A 22,186-nucleotide genomic window follows, 5' to 3' on the forward strand; every position below is an offset into this window, starting at 1 on the left:
AAGATCATTTTATTTTAATGGCTGTTTATTACAGTAGAAAAGTGTCCTGTTAGCAAAGATATTTTCTAGTTGCCATGAGAATTTGTTATTACTGCCCCTGAGGATCAGCACTGACCCCCTACACCCCTTCAGTTTTGGCAAAAAAGCTAGGAAAGAAAAAAAGTTTACTACATATTGTACAATTATTTTTTAATCTCTTTTTTTAAAGAGTACCTGTCAGACTGTGTTTTAAAAGGTTGCAACATAAATTCTTAAGGGTGGGGGAAAGTGTTACATCTTGTTATATTGATTTGATCATAGCCAACATCAGTTCTAATGATGGAGCTGAAAGAACCTTTTTTCTCTACCTGCCCATGCCTGGTAATCTAGTCCCTTGATATGGAAGTGAGAGATATTAGTTAATTACTTAATGCTAGCTTGATTCTAAAACGAGACCCCATCCGCGACAGAATATCCACCTAGAAGAAAACTTTTCACAATAACTTTCTGAAGTATGGGAGCCCTAAGTACACGAGTCCTTACATAGTAGTATAGTTCCTCTGACAGTCAAAACAAGCAAGCAAACAAACAAACCAAACCCCTGAAATCAAACAGGGAGGTTCTAACTACCATCTCATACTACCTCCAGATCTAGTCCGAAAGCATTCCTTGTCCTCACCCCCTCAAGATTTAGAATTTGGATTAGTCAGTTTAAACATACCACTAGAAAAATGCCAATTTTCTTAATGGAAATAAGACCATAAGCCTAAGAAGTAGGAAAACAAAGAGTCTTCTTATAAGGCTACAGAGATTGATGCTAAATGCATGTTTATGTATCATCCCGATTTCTGAAGAACATCAATACTGCCTTACCATGTATTAGTCCTGTCGTTTAATCTAAGTTATTTGCTTTCCATCTGCACAAGTTGAGCTGTATATCCTAGAATAGAAAAGTTACTCTACTGTATGGTTTGAGCAGGCCGATTCCCTGCTGGAAATCAATGGATGACTCAAAGCAAAGACAAAAGGCAGCCTCGTGTGAAAGTCTCGGGAATACTGTGTAACACCCTGCTGCCCAAGGCACTCACACACATTATAGCATCAATTTAAGTTAACTTGAAAGAGTGCAAATGATATTTCCATCTTTATTTTGCTCTACAGGAGCGAGTGGCACTATGTATGTTTAAATAATGCATTTATTCTTTCAAGAAAAAGTTCGACATCCACACAGATACATTAACCAAGCAGACAGAATTGTGCATGCCTTCCCTTGGATGCTGCTTTTGCAAATAGCAGTGGAGAAGAACTTGGCTACCGTCAGCCCCAGGAAAGGCCTCTGTTGCCGGGGGTACTTGCCTCTTTCTGGGAGAGCGGGGCTTCTTTGTGTACTTCCCTCCCCTGAAAGTACCATGGGCTGTGAGTAGATAAGCTCACAGAGGATGAAAATACTACAGAGGATGAAAATACTTCACTGCTTTGTTTACTTCCATTTGCGACAAAAACACTTGAAATCACACGTCGATACGATTTCCCTCAGCGAGCTGGCGTCTCCTACTGGCTATCACAGTAAATCCACTTACAAGACCCATGAGTTTACTCTTCTAATCTCAAAGACCTTTATGTATGGAACATTACATTCAAAACTCTTCAGATGAAAGTGACTGAAAGGGAATGACTTCTTCTCGGTAGTAACTCCATGCAGTTTTTCTAGCTGTTGCATAAAAACCAACCAAACAAAACCAACAAAACAAACCCACTTGTCTCTTGCTGTAGATGATGACATTATGCTAAACTGGCAGTGATGAAAAACGGGATCACGGGTACTCAATACATTCGGTGCATGAGAGTTAGCTCCGATTTTTTTTTCATGAAGCATTGCAACTAAGGATTGTTTCATATAGTTTTTAGTCCAATTGTTAGGGTTACAGAAAGCAATGGGACTTCACAAGTTTGGTGTGCGCTACTGGGAGTACATACTGGTAAACTATTCTGCGTCCTTTGCTAACTGCACCTATAAGCATGTATTTATTCAGAATTTCTTATCGGGGATGATGACAAAGCAGCAACGTCACTGGCAGAATAACGCTTGAGCACCGTAATGAAAACACTGCTCTTTCCATTGCAGGTTTTGTCGAAAGTCAATTGAAGATACACATTTAACTTGTACATATCACAGAATACGAAGATCAGCATGTTGGTTAATCCCAAATTATTGATTACATCTAAACAAACTGGGAGGTTTTTCAGGAGGTCAGCTTGACTGCGGCATACCAGATCAGCTTCGGCAGACAGCAAATACAAGGCTAAATTGCTTTTTCCAATCAACTGATCTGAACAGAGGCCACAGATCTAGCAAGTGCACGGTTTTGTTAAAAAGCATGTGTTTTTAAACTAACAGCCACAAGCAACCGGTCAGCTCAGGTAGGACAGTATTTAAGCGCATAGTAAAAAGACACTTAATTTGTCCTAAATTGCAATGAGCTTACAGTCTATTAATTTGCACAACCAACACAGAATACCACAACAGTATTAGCCTCTGGAAAAACCTGTCTCATATGCACAATGGTGACCTGCTTTGATAGTTATTTTTGGCAAGTCATATCTAATCTATAGTCTGACGTTAGTAAATTGACTTGTAGCTCATAACCAAAAAATGGGTTTTGGTTACAGTTCTGCATAAGCATGCTTTCATTTTTAAAGGTTGGCAAAGACTTATTTAGTATCAACATGTTTAACTAAGACCCTGGCCAGATTCTTCTAGGATCCATACTTGCATTATGATAAGGGAAGTTCCCAGATTTTATTTCTCGCCGTTAACACTGAAACTAGCCTGTGGCAGCATCTGTCCCCACACAGAAATCAATACAAACTCGCACTCGGGTTTGTCAATTCCATTTGATGGTCCGTGCTGTACTGCCAGCATTGACCGTCAAGGGACAAAGTAAGGGAAACGCACTTGAGTGTCTGGAACAAGAGCACCTGCGGGATCGCTGTCGGGGGTGCACGGCTGGCGGGAAATGTACGGAGCCAGCGAAGCAATCTGCCTACTGATACACACTACTGTACACCCCTTTAATCCAGACAGACCTCATGCATATTGCAGGTAACTCCTCTTCCGTTAAATAGTACTCTCATTTGACGACAGTGCCACAAAAGCCTGCTCTTGCCATGCTCCTTATTGCCTAGATTTAGAGTTCGTGCTCAACCCGTTTCATAGAATCATATAGAATCACAGAATCATAGAATCGTTAAGATTGGAAAAGACCCTTAAGATCATCGAGTCCAACTGTTAACGTAACACTGCCAAGGCCACCAGTAACCCGTGTCCCTGAGCACCACATCTCCCCAGCTTTTAAATCCCTCCAGGGATGGGGACTCAGCCCCTTCCCTGGGCAGCCTGGGCCAGGGCCTGACTACTTTTTCCGTGAAGAAGTTTTTCCTAATACCCAACCTAAACCTGCCTCTCCCAAACCCAGAAGTCTTCTTACCACATCTTTGTTATAACTCACCCGCCACCTCCTCTAAGTATTGATAGAGCTCTTACAGCTCTTCTCTGCAAGTCAACCTTCCAGACATACATTCCAGCAGGAAGGCCAACTGTGTCCCACAAAGCCAGTTTTCTAGGCCAAAGCCAGCATGGCTCTGGGATAACAGCAGCACTGTTTTAAGAACGCACTTCAACTAAACCCAAGTTCCAGAGTCCTTCCTCTCCAGAGGAGCATGAGATCTACTGGCCACAGTTATAGTACTATATATAGTATAGAATACCCAGGTATTTTAGTTGTTAATAAGGTCAAAAATAAAATCCAAGAAGCTTTGATACTAAAAAAGCTTGCCCTTGCCATCAATACCCTTTCAAGGCCCCTGCCTGGAACTGATGCCTCTCTGAGGGCTGGCTGGATGCAAATCTGCCACCCACAGCGACCTTCTATCCGGGACATGCCTTCAATGAGTTTTCCAGCTCCCTTTTCAAGAGCAGAGCCAGTCATCTCCAGGTATGCCTGCTCCTTCCAGGTGCAGCCATAAGGGGCAGGTAGAGCCATTCAGTACTGATTGGCAAGGTTTTTCAAGCATATGGCTTAAATATTGTCCCATTCATATAGGTAGGTTAAGTGAAAATACCAGCATGGTATTCCTCAGCCTTAGAGCCTTCAAAAACCTGCCATAGGTTTTTGAAGGCTCAAAATAGCCATATGAAGGCTCAAAATAGCCATAGTAAACCAAAATAGCCATCACATAGAACATACAGACACAGAACAGAGGTGTAAAAATCCTCAGGAAAGAAGCAGTGAGAGGATCACTGCTGAAAGCCTGGGCAGGGAGGCAGAAGGGGAAGGACAGCTACTTCTCTGTTCTAAGGGGCTTTTTTCTTTAAGTGCTGGTCTACTGCCTAGTCTCTGTCAGCGTGGTCGAATTCTGTGCGCCTTATATGGTTTGCTCTGAAATGGATGGTTCTTTTAATGACTTCACAGATTTTCTTCATCCTATAATCACATAAAAACATTTCCACATAACTGTCTTCATTAACTGAAATCATCAGCGCACATGAGAAATATCTTTGGCCTAACGTCACTGTGAAAATCTTCACATGGAATTATTACTAAGTGACTTTACATTTTCTTTTAATTTCCAGTATATATCCTAGCCCATTTTAGAAGACAGAATGCCTCGCTTAGCACCTCGCATTGTTCTGTTGCCTTGTACTTGAATAAAGTGGGTTCCAATTATGAGACTGTGGTTTGATGCTGGTTTTACACCCTTTCTGGAGAAACACAAACGGGGTTAAAACAAGCCTGGTAAGGGAAGCAGACCCTGATAGGCCAGACAGAATTCCGCTCCCCCCCTTTTTAGATTTCCAAATGGTGAAAAGAAACTCAGGAAGTCTTCCGCTTGTTTGGCAACTAACAGAAAAATATTTCTGTTTGCGCTTAGCAACACTCTGAATCAAATTTTTAGTACAAAATCAGTTTACGGAGCCTATCCTGTTACTGCAAGCTCTCCGCAACAGTTTTACTCCGGGTTCTTGCCTTCTAGAAGTCTTCAGGGCTGAGAAAATTTTCAGGAGACTCCACTCAAGGCAAGATCTCCACAGCTTCCCTTTGGGATACTGCTCTTTCAGAGTATCTTGCTTGTTTTTTTAAAAAAAATAAACTCAGAGGAAAGACAGATAGCAATAAAAATACTTCCACAATTAACATGGGAAAATGGAAATACCACGCTTATGTAAAATGACTGTGGTATGTTGTTTTTTTTGCTTTATGATCGAAAACAGAGCTGTACTATCTGCACACAAAGTTAAGAAAATTATTATTTTCAGTCTCTAATATTATATTATACAGGAAGGATTTTTAAACGATGAGCTTAATTTGTACACTTATTAAAAAGCACAAAGTAAATGATTAATGTAGAAGTGGGCAAAGTGTAAAGTCCGTACCTCTCAGAAGCATGGTTGCCCTCTAAACTGCCATCTGAATTCACACAGTCTCTGTAGTGTGGCTTAGAATTAAAGCAAGGAAGTTAAGATCTGACATTGCTTCAGTTCAATAGAAAGACCTTAATTGTGGATCCTGATCCTGAATATATTCTGTAACTATCTGAAAACTTCTTGCCTTATTAAAAAACAAAGAATGGTAAAAGGAAATAGCTGGTAAAACAGTTTCAAGGCAGCTGCGTGGAATTTTTCATGGTAATTAACTCAGTTCATAGACTTCAAAAATATAAACAAGACTCATTAAATACAGAAGAATGACATTTTCTACATTCATAAAACTATAGATCAGCATTCGTAAGCCCTCATGAAGGCATCTAGCCCTCATCCTAATTAGATATGGTAGTTTAAAACCTAAAAAGGGGAGAGGGGGGCAGATATCTGCTGTTGATTTATCAATTATGCCATTTTCTATTAGACTAAAATGATGCATATAGGCTTTGAAATACATAATCCCAATGCCAGTTTCTGTAGTTATGAAAAAAGGGCTATGCTAACAACAAAGTCCGTTTCATGTTCTGGTATTCCTCTTGACTGTCTATCTCCTCAGTTTAAGGGATGTGGCCTGAGGCCACAGCCATGATAGCGAGCTATATATAACACTGGCAATAAAACAAGTATAGAATTCTCGTAGGAACTGGGAAAAAAAAATCCCGTATGCATACATGCATTAAACTGGAATGGTAAGTCTACTGCATGAGTCTCATGCTGTACCTTTTGTAAGATCTTCAGCAGATAACTGAAACCTTAAGCAAAAGCTCACAGATGGTTTATCAAAACACACATAAAAACAATCGTCTGCTTACCTACAAGAACCATTTCTGATTGTCCTTCAGTCACGAGAGTCATTCCCTACGGGCCATGTGAATCTCAGGCTGAGTCTTGGCTGATTACAAGAAGCTGCACATGTGCGTGATGAGACCTGCTGTTAAATGGCAACTTCCCGCTGGAGAACAAAATGCTGTACTCACAGACATTTTGTACTTTGGCAAGCTCAGTCATCAGTGAAATGATATTTATTTATTTTTTTTTTGTATCTAGAAGAGTAATTGGGTGAGCAGGACCCATCAGACTGCAAGCTTCCCATCTCCATAGGACAGAAATACACTTAGCAGCTATCCTGAGAGGAAACCAGAGATAACTTGGCACTGTGCTGTAGTAGCAACACATCACTGGTTTTAGATTGCAGAACGGAGTTCGAAGAGACAAACTGCTTTGCCCTACTACTGGAAGGCAGAAAGCACAAACTTGGAAGACAATTACACAGTATTTGTCATTTTTAAAAAAAAGAATGACTGCAGTGGAAGCACTGAGAGGTCCAACACTGTGAAAAGATTAGAAGCTAAATACGTTTTGAGCAAAAATGGTTATGTCTTGACTATGTCACATAACACACTACTGCAGACATCTCCAACATAGCGCAGAAGAGGTGTGTTCGTATCAGCGTGGTACTGAGCAGAAGCTCGTCACAGCTGAGCTGCTCTTCAACCCTGAGCTCTGGCTGAGATGCTGTGTGCGCAGGGCGCTGCCACGGGGAGGACGGCTCAGGCTCCTCTAACTCAAGCCTGCGCTTGTACCGACGGTTCTCGTAGTTTGGCTAAACTGGAGCAAAAGGAGTGGAAAGACAGAATAATTGTTTACAAATAAAAATTTATAGAAGGGGAAACTGTAAACAGTTAAACAGCTAAAGAGGTATTGAAGAGAAATCAATGAGACAACTGAATATGGACGAACTTTCAAAGGAAGCGATGGATGCACGTAGTTGCCAAAACACTCAACACCGTTACATGGAGATTATTTCAATATGGGTATTTGATTTGAAAGGATGACCAGGCAGGTCTAATTTCTCTCTCTACTAATTCCCATCTAATTTCTCTCTCTCCTCTTTTAAGTTGCATTAGGATGACATTTCCAATATCAGTGCTCTGCATGAATTCCAGAAGCAACTTGTGCCAGCGGGAAGGCAGACATACAGCATCTGAACGAACGCAGGGGAGCTTGATCAAAATTTCAGCCTTGTGTTTTTCTCTGAATGCTTGCTTGCTGTTCTCCTTTCAGATCTGGAAAGTTGCAGATTGACATATCACTGGATTTTTTATGTTGTGATTCTTTTCTCCTAGGATCTATGCCCTGCTGGTTCTGGGAAACTTGTGACCTCTGCATTTTTAATTAGAACTCGTAACTTTTTCCATAGCAACATATTTTGATGTCGCAAATACAGAATCTGTCAAATCAAACAACTTCTGGTCAGATGAAGTCCAAATACGTATAAACGCTGAGCAGCAATAGGATGTATGATATGACACGGTTAAGAAAAAAATGAAAATAGACAGCAAAAGAGGGATGGAAGTCTTGGCTTTGGTTAATTTATAAGTTTGATCTTAGTAGTTAATGAAGCAATACAAATATAAAAGAATTACACTGCATGCTGAATTAGTTTAGATGAAGAATTCTTAAAACTAATTTCCTTGCAGTTCAGAACAGCTGAAGTGCAGCTGCCTGATTGGTGTGCCCGTACTCACATGGTACAGAGGAAGCAAACTGTTCTCAGGAAATATTCTAGATTGGGAAAAAGCCTTACTCACAAGGACGAACTGTATCAGCAGGCAGTGAGAGAGAAAGAAATCCTCTGCAACAAAACCTGAGCTCAGATATTACAGACACAGGAATAATGCAATTCAATATCAGGGGTTAAGAAAAATAATTTCGTATAATACAGCAATTATATATGTATTGTTTCAAAAACATTTATGTTACATATCTTGCATGTGCCAAAAAATATTTCCTTCAGTAAGAAAAACTAGGAATTTTTGTCATTCAGATACACTATTTATGTGTTACTATAATTCATTCACTGATTCTTCATCACAGACAATTTTTGGTATTGCTGTTCTTGACATCTATGTGAGCTTTTTTAACCTATTTCAGTGTCAGTAGAGACCTGGGCAGAACAGTGCTTCCTGTCACCTTGTCCTTGTAATTACCAAGAAAGGCACTACCAAATTTCCTCTCTAATATGAAAAAGTCTTAGACAAAAATACTGTTATTTTCTGATTAACCAGACTTTTGCTCACTCTTACCATAGTCAGTTACTTGTGTTTCCTTTTCCTGCTTCACGCTAAGATTTGGCTTCAGACTAAGAAAGCATCTTTTAGTGCCATTACCGGTACCACGCAAGACAATCACCCTTCTGCAAGGACGCCCATGTGTAATTCATTGTCAGGCCAGCAGCCAAGAGATATGAATGTGCTCATTGAGTTTTTTAAAACAAATGTTGAACTGCATGAACATCTTCAAGAAGAAAAAGCAAACACCAATGAGCAAATAGCTGCTTTTTTTCCCCCCCTCTGGTTAGTGTTAGACACATGATTACTATCCCTTTGCCTATTCCATCTGTTTCCACTTTCCATAAAAAACACTGGAATATTAAGTTAAACTTGGTGTGTTTTAACCTTGCATTACAAATAAGGCCTCCCGGGGGTTCCTGGATGCTCCACCATCATCGGCATCCTGCCTGAGCGTGTGGCGGGGGAGAGGGGCACAAAACCACAGAAAGATTTCCTAGCAGATATCTGATATCGCCCCTCACCTATCTCCGGTATAAAAGAAAACTAAGTTCAACATGCCAGAAAATGTACTTTGGTAGCCTGCAAGACTGTCTAAACAGAGTATGAAAATAGATGACATTACTTATATGATTTAGATTTTCTACTTTAAAATGAAATGCTTTATTCGTATAAACTCTCCTACAATTGTCAGAAGACGTAACTTTTCAAATGAAATGCTTCATCCCACTGATTTAAGAAAAAAAACCCACTGCTGTGAAAGCTTTAATTTCCCAAAACCACAACATTTTAAAATTTATTTAAAAACAAGGTGGAACAGTTTAATAAATCTACTGCTACATATAACATTCATTTAAGCAAGCTGACAGCTAGTTTGCTGGTATTGTATATGAGATACAAAAGGAGCATCACTATATTTATGTGTGCCTCAAAAAGGACCATATTATTTTAAAAAACAAAATAGTAAAACCAGAATGTTTTGGAGTTAGAGAAACAAAATTTCCAGAATTTTGCCTTCCAAGTATAGATTGTTCAAGCTTATGCCTGCAGCAAACAGGCGCATCTTCTGTCTAAGTGGCTTGGTGAGAGAAGTTCAAACTGAAATTGCTTTTACAAAAATGGCAGCATTCATTCATTTTCTGTGTTTGCAGTTTTCCCAGCTATTTCCATAGATCCTGGCTGCCTCATGGGTCTTAAGGATGCCATAACCTTAACCAGTCTTATAAATCTAGAGGGGGAAATGATCTGTCTCCCGTCTTAAGCAGAGAGCCTAGGAGAATGTCTACGGGGCTTTACCAGCAAAGTTGCTGAAAAAAGAGCCAAGATTCAGGGGTCCCTGACCTTTCCCAGCCCTCCTCCACCAGCACCAGTCTGCAGCCTGCTCTGTAAAAGTTTCTGCTCACCCAGGGAGCAAAATTAGAAATCTTCTCCAGGGACACTCTCTCTTTCTTCCAAGCCACTCATCAGTCCAATGAGACATGGAAACCAGAAAGAAAAAAGCGAGTTAAAAAAATGTATGTCACTCAGTCGGGGTTTCCCACAGCAGAGTGTAAATGCCCAGACATGTATGTGTAAACATGTTTAAACTGAGTAACATCAGCACTTAACAAGTGTTCGGATCCTCTCATCCCCACCGTTCATACAAATGTGCACGGCATTTCATTAATGGCGTATTTTCTCCAAAAATTTTTGGACTTATGACTGTTATGTAAGGCTTTTTGAAGGCTAATGATAACCGTATCATTCCTTGGAAAAAACTCCTGGTTAGTAGTCTCGTTTGTATCATAAGTCCCCACAGATCAAGGTAAACTTGATACATGTGGAGAATTTTCCAATAAACTAAAAATCAGATATTAAAAATAACCAACTGCAGTACATTTTTATTTTTAGTTCAATTCACTAGTTGTCGGGTTACGATTAGCCTTTTTTAAGTGAAACCTATGAAGCAGTTTGTCTATCCAATTTTTGTGACCACTTCTAATTCCTGCCACAGGTTCTGCAGAGAGGACGTGAGGTTTAGAGAGATTTTGCACCACCTAGTGAGCCACTGACGGCTGCATCAGCCAGAGGCGAAGCAGCTGCTAGCACGGAGCTCCAGGTGTGTTTTGAGTGGGTAAAATGCACTCTCAGCACAAAATTCGTGGAATTTTGGAAGCTGCTGTCCCACAAACACAGGTATGCTTTCAGCAGCACAGTTCCAGCCTCCGCGCCGTGAACGTCTCCTCTGTTTTAAAACTACTTGCTGCTGGTGCTGCTGGACCCACCTGGTGCCTGTACTGGAAGAGGCGTTAACCAGTCACCATCCCCCTGGTTCCCGGGGGCAGCTACATTATGTGCGCGGAGGTCTGAAATGATAATAGACTTTACTGCGTGAATGTGTGAGGACGCAGGACGAAAGCCACATGCTCTGCTCGGTGGGCTCTCACCCCAGGAGGGAAAAGCCTGGTCTTCAAATGTCTGATGACAGTACGGCACAAGCCGTAACACAAGCCTGCTCTGGGCCGGGGCTGGATACAAGTCACAATATTTTTCCTTAAATAATCATAGAATATCTCGATGACGCATAAGGTCATCGAGTACAACTCCCTGCTCCGTGCAGGACTACCTAAAACTAAATCATATGACTAACAGTGTTGCCCAGAAATATATATATAATGATATACAATATATATTATATTATATTATGTATAATATACAATAGAATTGCATTATATTTTATATGTTATATGTTATATATTACATATATATAATCACTAGGAATATAACAGGATGTAAAAATTACTTTCTCACTCTTAGAAATCCTTGTACTACAGGGAGCATCCACTGTTTTTCTGTACCCTTTTACTCTTCTTCATGCTTACGCTGCCAGTCATAGGTATCTCGGGTAGCCAACTGCTCTCTGCTCACAGCTTGAAGTGCCAGAGCACTGTTTGTTCAGAACTGAATAGTCTAAAAGCCGCATGTAAATAAGCAACATGAAAGCAGGGTCTCCCTCCTCCACTCAACCTTCTGTGGAGGCGAAAGGCAAAAAAACTTGAATGGAAAGAAAACGTCCATTTTCAACTGTCATGTTCAATGTAAAAGCCACAAAATTCGTAATTGGACTTCCTTTTTCAATAAATTCCATGCTATGGTGCGACAAGTAAATGTAACAAATATTTAACCTCCCTCCAACACAAAGTGCCTGCACATAAGTAGCGAATCGGGCCAAACATCTCTTTAGCTAAATATCTTGCTTCCTACAATAATGTCTGAAGGGTAACCATGGAAGTGTGTAAGATTAGGACATACGCATGTTAAAGGGCTCCATAATATTCTCTCACCCTCCAGAAATTTGCATGTTAGGGGTTTCTTAAATCAGAAGACAGCATTGGTCCTCCCTGGATTTCCTTTCCAGGAATATGTTCATTTTCCCTTGAACCCATACAAATTTCCCATGTTCACAACATTCTACAGCCACGGGAGGAACAGTCATCTTCTCTTTACTCTGAGAGTGGCTTTTGTTGCCCCCTACTTCTCATGTTGTAGAAAGCACGCTAGCATTACCTTTGCTCTGCCTCTCATGACTTAACAGAATTCTATCAGATCTCTCCCTTTCCCCCCATTATTTTACTCCTTTCCAGACAAAAGTGTTCAAATTATTAGGCTGCTTCTGCATGAAAAATAATTGCATACTCTTCATTGTCCTTCTCACCCTTCTTTAAACCTTTTCCAGTTCTTCCTTCTGAAGCAGTGGAATGAGAGCTGCACGTGTGTGCACGGGGAATTTTTACAGTGACAGAATTTATTCTGCAAGACACCTTGCTTTTTTTCACTGTTACAGACTAATTAAAAGCAAAAACCTCCAAGGACTATTATAGGTATTTTGCTTTATTTTTAATAGTCAGCTGAGAGCCAATTACTATAAATGTAAAATTAGGTTTTTGAGGGTTTTTTTATCCTGGTCTGTCACTTCACATTACCCACACGGACCTTTATCTTTGATGTCCTTTGACACATAATGTAACAACACCCTCCTGTAATTCCTCAGGGAGACTGAAGACTGGGGCGTACCATGAAAACGGAGTCTCCTCCTTATCTTCCCATCCCCACTCACTGATGGATGCTGATGAGCCTGGGTTCAAGACCCCTCCAGGACTTCCTGGAAGTTGACTGTTCCATCACGTCTCGTTGCCTTCTAAACCATTCCTTTCAACGTATAAGGACTCTACTCTCATAGACCATGACAGCCTAGCGGTTTCGGTACCAAAATGTGGTTTCTGAAATATATTGTTATGATTCTGATATAATTTCAGACTAGGAAATTTTATTATGTTTTTACATGGTTCCATTTAAGTGCATTTCCCATTACCAGGCTTTAGCATAAACAGGATTTTGCACAACAACTGTTCAGCAAGAACTACATAACTTTTACTCCAAACAAGCAAGGTAACAAGGTAGCTTATTCCCTGCTCTGCAGCTCTGACTTCCATGCTAAAGGCTTCTGCTGAAGGACAGCCTCAGCGTACTGCAGACGCAGAATTCACGTACGCCAAAGAGAAGTATAAATAGGGAGTGTTCGCCTAAGCAAAATTTGTGGTCGTTTTAGTTTATACACTTACATTACTTGCAGAACTTATGTAATTAAACGCATTAGCAAGAGAGACATGTACTACTGTGTGTAGTTATCGTTTATATAGCAACATTAAACATTTATAGCTATGCAGTTACAGTTTACCTGTCACCAGAATAAGTTCAGTTCGTGGAGACGTCACACTAAGGACAAGTGAAATTTTACTTGAAAGTCTCCTAAAAAAAGAAGAAAAAACATGCTTTAGCAGTAGATTGCTTTCGTCACTAACTAGAACAAATAGTAAATTCCCTGTTTATAGTCAGAGAGACTGAGGAATAATTTTTACTGAAGATAACTGGTTTTACAGCTGATTCATAAACCTGCAGATTGCACAAAGTCTCTGAATTATGCTTTGTCAGTAAGTGGAAACTAATGGTGTCTCCTCAGAGAAAGACACTTGTATTCCTTCACAGCCTACAGCTGTAGTTCATATACTGTGGCAGAAAGAAAGGGCAAGGGCAAGGGCAAGGGCAAGGGCAAGGGCAAGGGCAAGGGCAAGGGCAAGGGCAAGGGCAAGGGGAGAACAGCAGGAGAGGAAAACGAAGAGGAACTGTGGAGGTCCTTCGCTTTCTCTGCTCTTACATTTTGTGAGGAAAACAGATTACATAAAGATTATGAACTTCAGTTCTACACTATAATTTTACATGTATTTTTGTGAGGAAGTTAAATCATTAAACAACTAAATTCATAAAAAATAGCGATATCAAAATTTACCAGTGTTGCCAATAATTTCCAGGGAAGTTCCTCTCTCAGCTGATGTAAATAATCACAGTTCCACTGAATTCTGTGTGTCTTCACTTTAAATCTTTCCAGACAATTTTAAATCAATGATTGAAACACCTAAGTTTTGCACGGTTGATCTCAACTGTGGAATTCAGAACCATGTGCTAAGATTAAATGGACTGCAACATGCGGGGAACAAGGCGCTCCAGAGCAACTATCATGCCACGTGGCGGGAAGCCGAACTGGCTCAGCCTAACCAGCAAAGACTCCCCAAAAAGTGGCAATGAGGCTAGAGCACATCTGAAACCTTACAGCTCACTGGGAACTGGGTATTTTACTCAAGTCTGTAAGGAACCATGTAGGATTCACAGCCTGGAACCACTCACTCAATAGCTGGCACCCGCAACGTCGTTTTAAAAATTCTCTGTAGCCCCCATACATTGGAAACGTGGCAGTGAACGCAGCTGCTGGCACTACAGCATACTGCACTCATTCCCTACACTGCGTCAGTTTTTATTGCACCTATCCAGGCACAAGGGGAATTTCTTCTTTCTGTAAAAACATAATAACCCACATGTCCCATCTTCTGAAAGAGTGTTCTGGCTGCCAACCTGTTATGTTAGGAGTGAGCACTAGTGCAGAGCAGAGCCAAGCCCACCCCACTGTTTCTAAGGACCTCTAACCTGCAGGCCAGCGCTAACCATGTTCTGAGAACATCTGTTGGATGCAACCCCTTTGGGATCGCGAGAGGCGATCACCACATTTCTAGAATCTGATCCTATTTACCTACCGAGAAGCTCAGAGAAGGCAACCACTTCATTTCAGAGCCTCATGGCTCTATGCACTAAACAGCCAAGCCTTTCCAAGATTGCTCCGTCTCTAGGGACTTAATTAAGTTTAAAATAAAAGAGTAAGATGACAGCTGATGGTAGTGCAGTAGATACACAGAGGTTTTTTTCCACATTGCTATTTTAAAATTGGGTGACCAAACTTAGCCCTCTGATTTTTCTGAAGTTTGAATCTGGCTCTTCATGTAAAGTCTTTTGAATATGAAAGACCACATACAAATGTCACCTGTTATCATCTGGGCTGGATGGGAGGTGATATTTTTGGCAGCACTAAATTTTTATAGAACTTCTTTATGTCCAAGATTCCTTAGTATTTATTTTGCAGTTATGTGTCCGTGTCCTCTGGGAGTCTTGGTCTGAGAACTTTCTGCCGTGGTTTTGTTCGGTATTTGAATTAACATTCAGTTTCTTTTTTGTGTCATGGAGTCATGCCCCCCCAAGACTGAAGTTTGCGTTTATTTACCCCTCTTTGGAGAATTTATTATCTGACAGTAATCCCCTGAGCCTACAGATTAACCATCCTGGCATATTTAAAGCCTTAAATTTGAAAATAATCAAATGAGGAATAAAGGTGAAACATCACACTATTTGAAAATAAATGCTACATTGATGGATCAGCTGGCAGCCTTTCAGGTGCTATATGGAATTTGTTCCCATCTCCTAGTGGCAGTCAGTGAATCTTATTTTTCTTTTCAAGGGAATGACTCTAGGGCATTATTTGCTAATGCTAGATGGCTAAAATATACCAGTCTATCAGAAGTTGAATCTGGTGATCTGCTACACTGCACTTTAATTTTGTAAAAGGAAAGTCACCGTTCCTCGGGATATTAACTCCTCAGAAATACCACTCCGTACTTTGTTTTTTCTTGCCTATAAGGACGAGTGCAGACTTTAAACAGAGACAATCTTTTTTTTTTTTTTTTTCCTAAGTGGAAGACACTGCAGAATTCCCTTCATTAAACAGCATATGCAAATAAGAAGCATAACTTCAGAGTATCCAGAAAAAGGAACAAAAACCCACGGTTGCTGTGGCTGGCTGGCTGCAGCCCACGGAACCACTGCACCCACAATAAAAAGATGAAAAAGAAATAGACTCCAGCAACCTGTGATACATAACCAGATATTTACATTTCAGTCTAATAATTTTTGAAGAGCCACAGGTATACTCTAGACAACAGACTTCTCCTTTACCAGAAACAGCATCCAAAGAAAACCATAGAATGCTGTACATCAGGTTTACTATCCTTAACTTCCTTAATTGCTCTGACTGCATCTGAAATTACTCCATGTTTTACACTGCTTATTGTTCTTACTTTTAAGAATTTCAAGGGACAGTTGAATACTGTGAAATGTGATTGCAGTTGTAATAAAAACAAAAGCAATACCTTCAAAACATTGCCTTAAACATCTATGTAACAGATGCTGATGCTTTGCCTTAAGGTTAAAATGGATGCATTCAGCATCTGTTACTGAGTCACCGTGACAGAGATTAGAACGTTATGTTTGTGTTTAGATTATCTGCTATGAGCGCATCTGGGTGACTGTCCTGGGATTAATTTGATGAAGTCTGACATTTGTGTACTATCATCTTATTGTTATCTGGTCCTCACAGGGTTTGTTGGCAATTCCGTAACTACCTCCCCCATTCAACTAAAGGAAGGGAAATAAGAAAATGGAAAAGGTCAGACTTCTGAAGTAATCTTTACCATGTGCTTAACATTTACATCACAAAAATTAATGGAATAACTGTAACCGCAAGCACACAAGATAAAGGACAGAAGCTCTTTTTCCTTTGTGGTGCAAGCACCTTCTCACACAGGATCTGTCACTGATTCTTTCCCCAACTGCAGGAGATTTATTTCCTATTCTCTTCCAAGATGCCAGCAACCCAGCCTCCAGCTAAAGTTTGCTAAAGCAACTATTTTTGACTTCTCTCGATGAAACTGTTGCATTACATTCTAAACACTTCCTCTTTCCACCATGGTAAATCACAGAATGATAGAATGGTTTGGGTTGGAAGGGGCCTTAAAGATCATCCGGTTCCAACCCCCCTGCCATGGGCAGGGACACCTTCCACCAGACCAGGTTGCTCAAAGCCCCATCCAACCTGGCCTTGAGCACTCCCAGGGATGGGGCATCCACAGCTTCTCTGGGCAACCTGTTCCAGTGCCTCACCACCCTTATGGTGAAGAATTTCCTCCTTCTATCTCATCTAAATCTCCCCTCTTTCAGTTTAAAGCCATTACCCCTTGTCCTATCTCTACCTGCCCTTGTAAAAAGTCCCTCTCCAGCTTTCTTGTAGGCCCCCGTCAGGTACTGGAAGGCTGCTGTAAGGTCTCCCCAGAGCCTTCTCTTCTCCAGGCTGAACAACCCCAACTCTCTCAGCCTGTCCTCATAGGAGAAGTGCTCCAGCCCTCTGATCATCTTTGTGTCCCTCCTTTGGACTCACTCCAACAGGTCCATGTCCTTATGTTCAGCCCCAGAGCTGAACGCAGTGCTCCAGGTGGGGTCTCACGAGAGCGGAGTAGAGGGGGAGAATCACCTCCCTCGATCTGCTGGCCACGCTGCTTTTGAGGCAGCCCAGGATACGGTTGGCTTTCTGGGCTGCAAGCGCACATTGCCGAGTCATGTTGAGCTTCTCATCAACCAACACTCCCAAGTCCTTCTCCTCAGGGCTGCTCTCAATCCATTCTCCACCCGGCCTGTATTTGTGCTTGGGATTGCCCTGACCCATGTGCAGGACCTTGCACTTGGCCTTGTTGAACTTCATGTTCAGAGAAACAGCAGTGTGCTGGACTAGATCTGGGGTGCTGGAGATGCACACGGGTTTACAGTATCATGGCTGCTAAACCACTAGGAAACAAAACACTGCCAAATTTTCATCCAGCCTTTACTGGGACACAGTATTAGTCCACACATCAATAAATGCAAAGCTATTCCGACTCTGAGGTATTCAGAGAACAAAATCTTAAAACTACTGGGCCTAAATAGATTGACTGTATTTCCTTTCTCATTATGCCAGTTCAAACGACTGTGGTCAGTGGGAGCATGAAACATTTGTTGTAGCTTAATGGAGTTTGCCTTCTAGTGAACTGGAAGCTCACCTGCCTGCCACGAAGTCCAAAGGCAGTCATACTATCTATTTCACTAAGGTAAAACTGGATGCTAAAGTCTGAAAACGGCAATATTTTGTGTGGTTCTGACTACATACCAAATATCCTCAGCTTCCAAAATCCACTTTGCAACAGCCATATGTGTCAACCAATGCATGCTACGTTCAGAGCCTTTTTACCATTGTGTAACTGTGACATCTTAGTGTGAGCAGATAAAAGATCTGGATCCTTTGGTTTTGTTGCTTGCATCCACAAACCAAAACCTGCAGCAGAGCGTTGTATGCCTTTAACAGAGTGGGGTGGGGATAACTTGTGGCTATTTTAATTACGCCGATTTAATATGGGATTTTTTATAGGTATCAATTTATGTCAGCATGTTGTGAAGTAATTCCAAGGGACAGCCTGAAAATGTGGTACGCGATCACTTACATGCAAAAACAGTCATCTTACTGCACGAAAGGACTGAAAAGAAAAGGAAAAAGGTGAGACCTATAAAGGAAGATGAGCTCCAATGAATAAGCAATGCTGCTTCATGGAGATCCTCCAACAAAGATCTAGTGCTGTCAACGTAGATGATGGAGACTGACAGACCCCTATGACTTTGACAGAAATTACAAAATAATGGAGAAATCAGAGCAAAACCTCCTACATAATGGCAAAAGGTTATCAGTAGTAGCCCAAAAAAAGACATCAAACACACAATAGGGTACTAAATGCAATCTTATTCATGTAGCATCTTTAAGCCAACACCTACAGTTGTCTAGGACAGGCAAACTCAGGCCAAGGCAACAGAAGTTGAGGCTTATGTCGTAGGGTCAAGATAAAATTTAAGTAAGAAGCGACAGCTTGCTTGCTTTTTTGTTAGCTGGGAGCTAATGTGAAGGTACTAATTTAGTTTTCAAACATCCTTGCTGAAATACACTCAATGGTAAATTGAGATGTGTCCTTGAAAACCTCAGAAGTGAGGAAATGAGCAGGAGTAAACAGTGCCTCTCTTCTGACACCTGGGTTCATGGAAGCTTCTCTGAAACCATGACAGTTAGGTAACAAGATGCAACCACTTACAAGGTCTTACCTATTTTGAGGGAAAACTACAGAGAACCACATCTCACTTTAAAAAGCTTCCTATTCTGCTAATTTACGCAGAAATGGCAGCTTGAAAGAATATGGTCTTCTGGAAGTGCCTGCTGTAGAGCACCGCCTGAGAAATAGAGCTCTAATTTCTAATATAAACACATTTTAATATAAAGCTGTTTGAGAAGTTAGACAAATGCTTCAATTTAGCACATCTCTATCTCAGTACAAAAGTAAATGCTAGATGCTAAAATGCTAAAATGCTAGAAATGGTAAATGCTAGAAAGCTCTCAGAAGATATTACAGGAGCCTTTTCTTCTCAGAGACGCTGGAGAAAGTCACACCTGACACCTCTCCCAAAGAAAAGTGTTGGAAGCCTTCTTTGCAGCAGGTGAAGGCAAACGCTAGCTGAGGTAAGGAATCTGTCACAGATCGGACACAAGCTCCAGCACGATAAAAGAAGGCATGAGACAAATTGTCTGTGAAAGTGTTTGTAACATCAGCCATTCTTCACGTTGCGCAAGCTACACCAGAAATGGGGAAGGTCCAGTTCTGCAAAGCGATGCATTTTGTGCCATTTGTGAGGGTGCCACAGTGAATGTTTCACTTTAGTGTCAGCTTTGTAAAACCTAAAATCTGAATTATCTGTCTTTGCTGTTTCTTTTCTATAATAGTTGCCAGTGTGGCCTACTGGCTTTAACAATCAACATAACCTGCCACTTCCTAGGGGCACTAACTATCGCTTCCTTCTGCAGTTGTACAATGCAAAACACAAATCTGACAAAAAAAAGTAGCTTATGAAGTCCACAACAAGAATAAGTTTTAGTGTAATGCGTTAGGTTCTTCTCATTTGATTCTAGTGAGGACAACATGATTCCAGGAATGTGTTTGGTCTGAAAGTTTCAGTGCCACTGAAACCCTGGTCTTTAGAAAACACTGGAAGATGAACTTTGACTGTATAGACCTTTAAATAAAAATAGCATTTTTACTAATGTATTCTTCCCAAGTGCCTGCTTCTTCCTAGTATGTTTCCCATCCTAATACTGTATGTTTTTGCAGCTGGCAATTGACACTGCCAATGAGCCTTTATGTTCAATGTTATTTAATATATTCCCATCAGAAAGCTATTTTTACTATTCAATTTCAGTATCTTCTTTAAGTGTCTCGCATATAATGTTCATATTTTAATTTGCATTTTTTCCCATAGGATAAGTAAATAAAGATTCAAACAACAATATTGAAAGAATTTAGGCTTGTTTGCTGAGAGAAAGAATTTTATAGAGTGGAAAACTGCTTTGTTTTACCAAAAATAAAGGAAAAATGCAACTTTATGTTTCAGGCGGCTATACTGCAGATAACTGATACAGCACCATCATAATGGCACAGTTGCATTTAATTTTACAGGTATGGGAAAATAACATGTTCAGTTATCATTATAAATGGTAGGATGAAAAGTTCTCAACATATTGTCCCATCGCATAGAACAATCTCTTGACCAGCTACAACCGGCCCTTCAGGAGGCAGTCTGTGTGGGTCCGCACGCACGTGCCGTTTTTCCGTGAAACTGGAAATCCTGGCCTAGCATTCCGTGCTGCGGCTAAACCCATGCCACCCCATCTTCCCTGAATGCTTCAGCAGCATGCTTGCGAGGCATCACACATCACACAGTCCTGCGTTCTGCTGTCCCAGTCACGGGGTGGTGAGGTGGGAACCTTCAGGCTCCCATCTGGAGGAAACGCCAGCCTCTTCTAGGGCTCAGGACCATTCTTCGTGCCAAGGGCATTTGAGTTCAGCGCTCTCACAATCCTTTCTAGATCTTCATACATACAAAGCTCAAAACACCTAGCAAGATGGAGTCTGTTCCACCTGAGAGTACAGCAGCGGCATAGACTACAACTGGGTCTTTCATTCACACTTCAGATATACTTTGCTCATGAAACTGTAATTGGCGTTTTGTCCACATTGCTCGCAAAGCTCACAATAGCATGGGCTGATTTACTGTATTTGAAGAGCAGATATCATCAGCCTATGTTTGCTCAGGACATATCTGCCATTGCTGTATTACAGTAAGATACAAGTTTCCTTTCTGCTATAGTCTGCTAAATAAGCATCCTCTGTCCCTTCCCCTGGACTGAGAAAATTTTTATTCACACACAACCAGTATAAAAATACTGTGACCTTTTTAACAATTTTCAAGCCAATACTTTCTGCTGAATTGGAAAAATAATCTTATGTGGCTACAGAAATAATGTTTGTGTTTTATCAGTGTTGTTCCCGCCAAAGGCTGGATTATCTGTTTCACATCCATTTAAACACAGGAAGGTTATAACAGGGCAGACAGCAATCTGGACTTTATTGGCTGGGAAAACTGACCTCATAAATCTGATTTGATACATCTGTCCTTTCGGATGTCTGCATATATGCCATGCATCCAGTTGGCCATGTGCCTGCTCAGTGGTAGATCAGCTTCTGTGGCTACTGCAGAGGATTTTCCATCTCCCCCTCTCTGCTACAAAAGTAAATATATTGAAAGAAGTGCAGAAAGGAAGACATGTTTATGGTTGCTTGTAGGTGCTTAAGAGAGACAACGTACTGTTATGATTAACGGTCAGGAAGCCACTCAAACTACCTAGAGCAACGTTGATTATGTCTATCCATCTATTTCTGTAAGCAGACACTGGTATTACTCTCATTGGTGTACTTTCTGAGTGCACAGGAGAGTCTATGAACGGAGTACATCACTACACAATCTTGCAGGCCATCTCACATCCCAAATACCTTACAGCTCCCACTTCAATAGCAAAAGATTGGTATCTACCACTTAAACCCCGTTAAAAATACCAAACTTTCAAAGAAAGAGACCAAGTTTCAAGTAGGGAATGCAGGATCAGAACTACCACTGTATAACTACAAAATAGGTATTATGATGTAGCAATTATTCCAGGTACATGAATTTGCTGAAATGCATTTCCTAGAGTGAAATGTTTCAGTTTGTTTATCACCAAAGACACATGAAGTCTGTTGCTCTGCACAGTGCAGATACATAATAGTGAGTTTTTTGAAGGGAGGCACCAGCAACCCCTTTTTCCTCCAGTGTTCTCGCCATTTCATGATTTAGGACCATCCATACAGGCTTACACTACTTGTTTTCCATCAGTAAACCAAATTAATATAATTAGTGAATACAAGAGAGAGAAAAAAAAAGACCACATTTCGCTCATTGCCTTTTCAAAAGGAAGACTGTCAATCTATTTAATAAAAGCTCCTACAGCAATAGGCAGTTT

The 22,186-nt window shown here is 40.8% G+C and overlaps 1 protein-coding gene across 12 annotated transcripts in view; it reads right to left on the reverse strand.

Annotated features, from left to right (window-relative positions):
- LOC148055247 (uncharacterized) overlaps positions 1–22,186 on the reverse strand; it is a 145,240-nt gene that overhangs the window by 10,869 nt on the left and 112,185 nt on the right. For 4 of the 12 annotated variants that reach the window (XM_087761650.1, XM_087761640.1, XM_087761647.1 and 1 more), the window contains 3 exons: positions 13,250–13,320; positions 9,936–10,877; positions 6,469–7,069 (listed from right to left, as the gene is read on the reverse strand). The exons of 2 other annotated variants lie outside the window; for them this stretch is intronic. In XM_087761650.1, coding sequence (XP_087617776.1) covers positions 10,768–10,877; positions 13,250–13,320 — 181 coding nt within the window. In that variant the 3' untranslated portion in view covers positions 6,469–7,069; positions 9,936–10,767. Of the gene's footprint in view, positions 1–6,468; positions 7,070–7,106; positions 7,528–7,969; positions 10,878–11,323; positions 12,792–12,818; positions 13,095–13,249; positions 13,321–22,186 lie in introns of those variants that run through there. 6 more of the 12 variants (XM_087761646.1, XM_087761642.1, XM_087761639.1 and 3 more) reach the window with 6 other exon arrangements.

This window comes from Nipponia nippon, unplaced genomic scaffold (assembly GCF_047370975.1).
Source record: "Nipponia nippon isolate SJK-2023a ecotype South Korea unplaced genomic scaffold, ASM4737097v1 scaffold_25, whole genome shotgun sequence".
Taxonomy (NCBI): Eukaryota; Metazoa; Chordata; class Aves; order Pelecaniformes; family Threskiornithidae; genus Nipponia; species Nipponia nippon.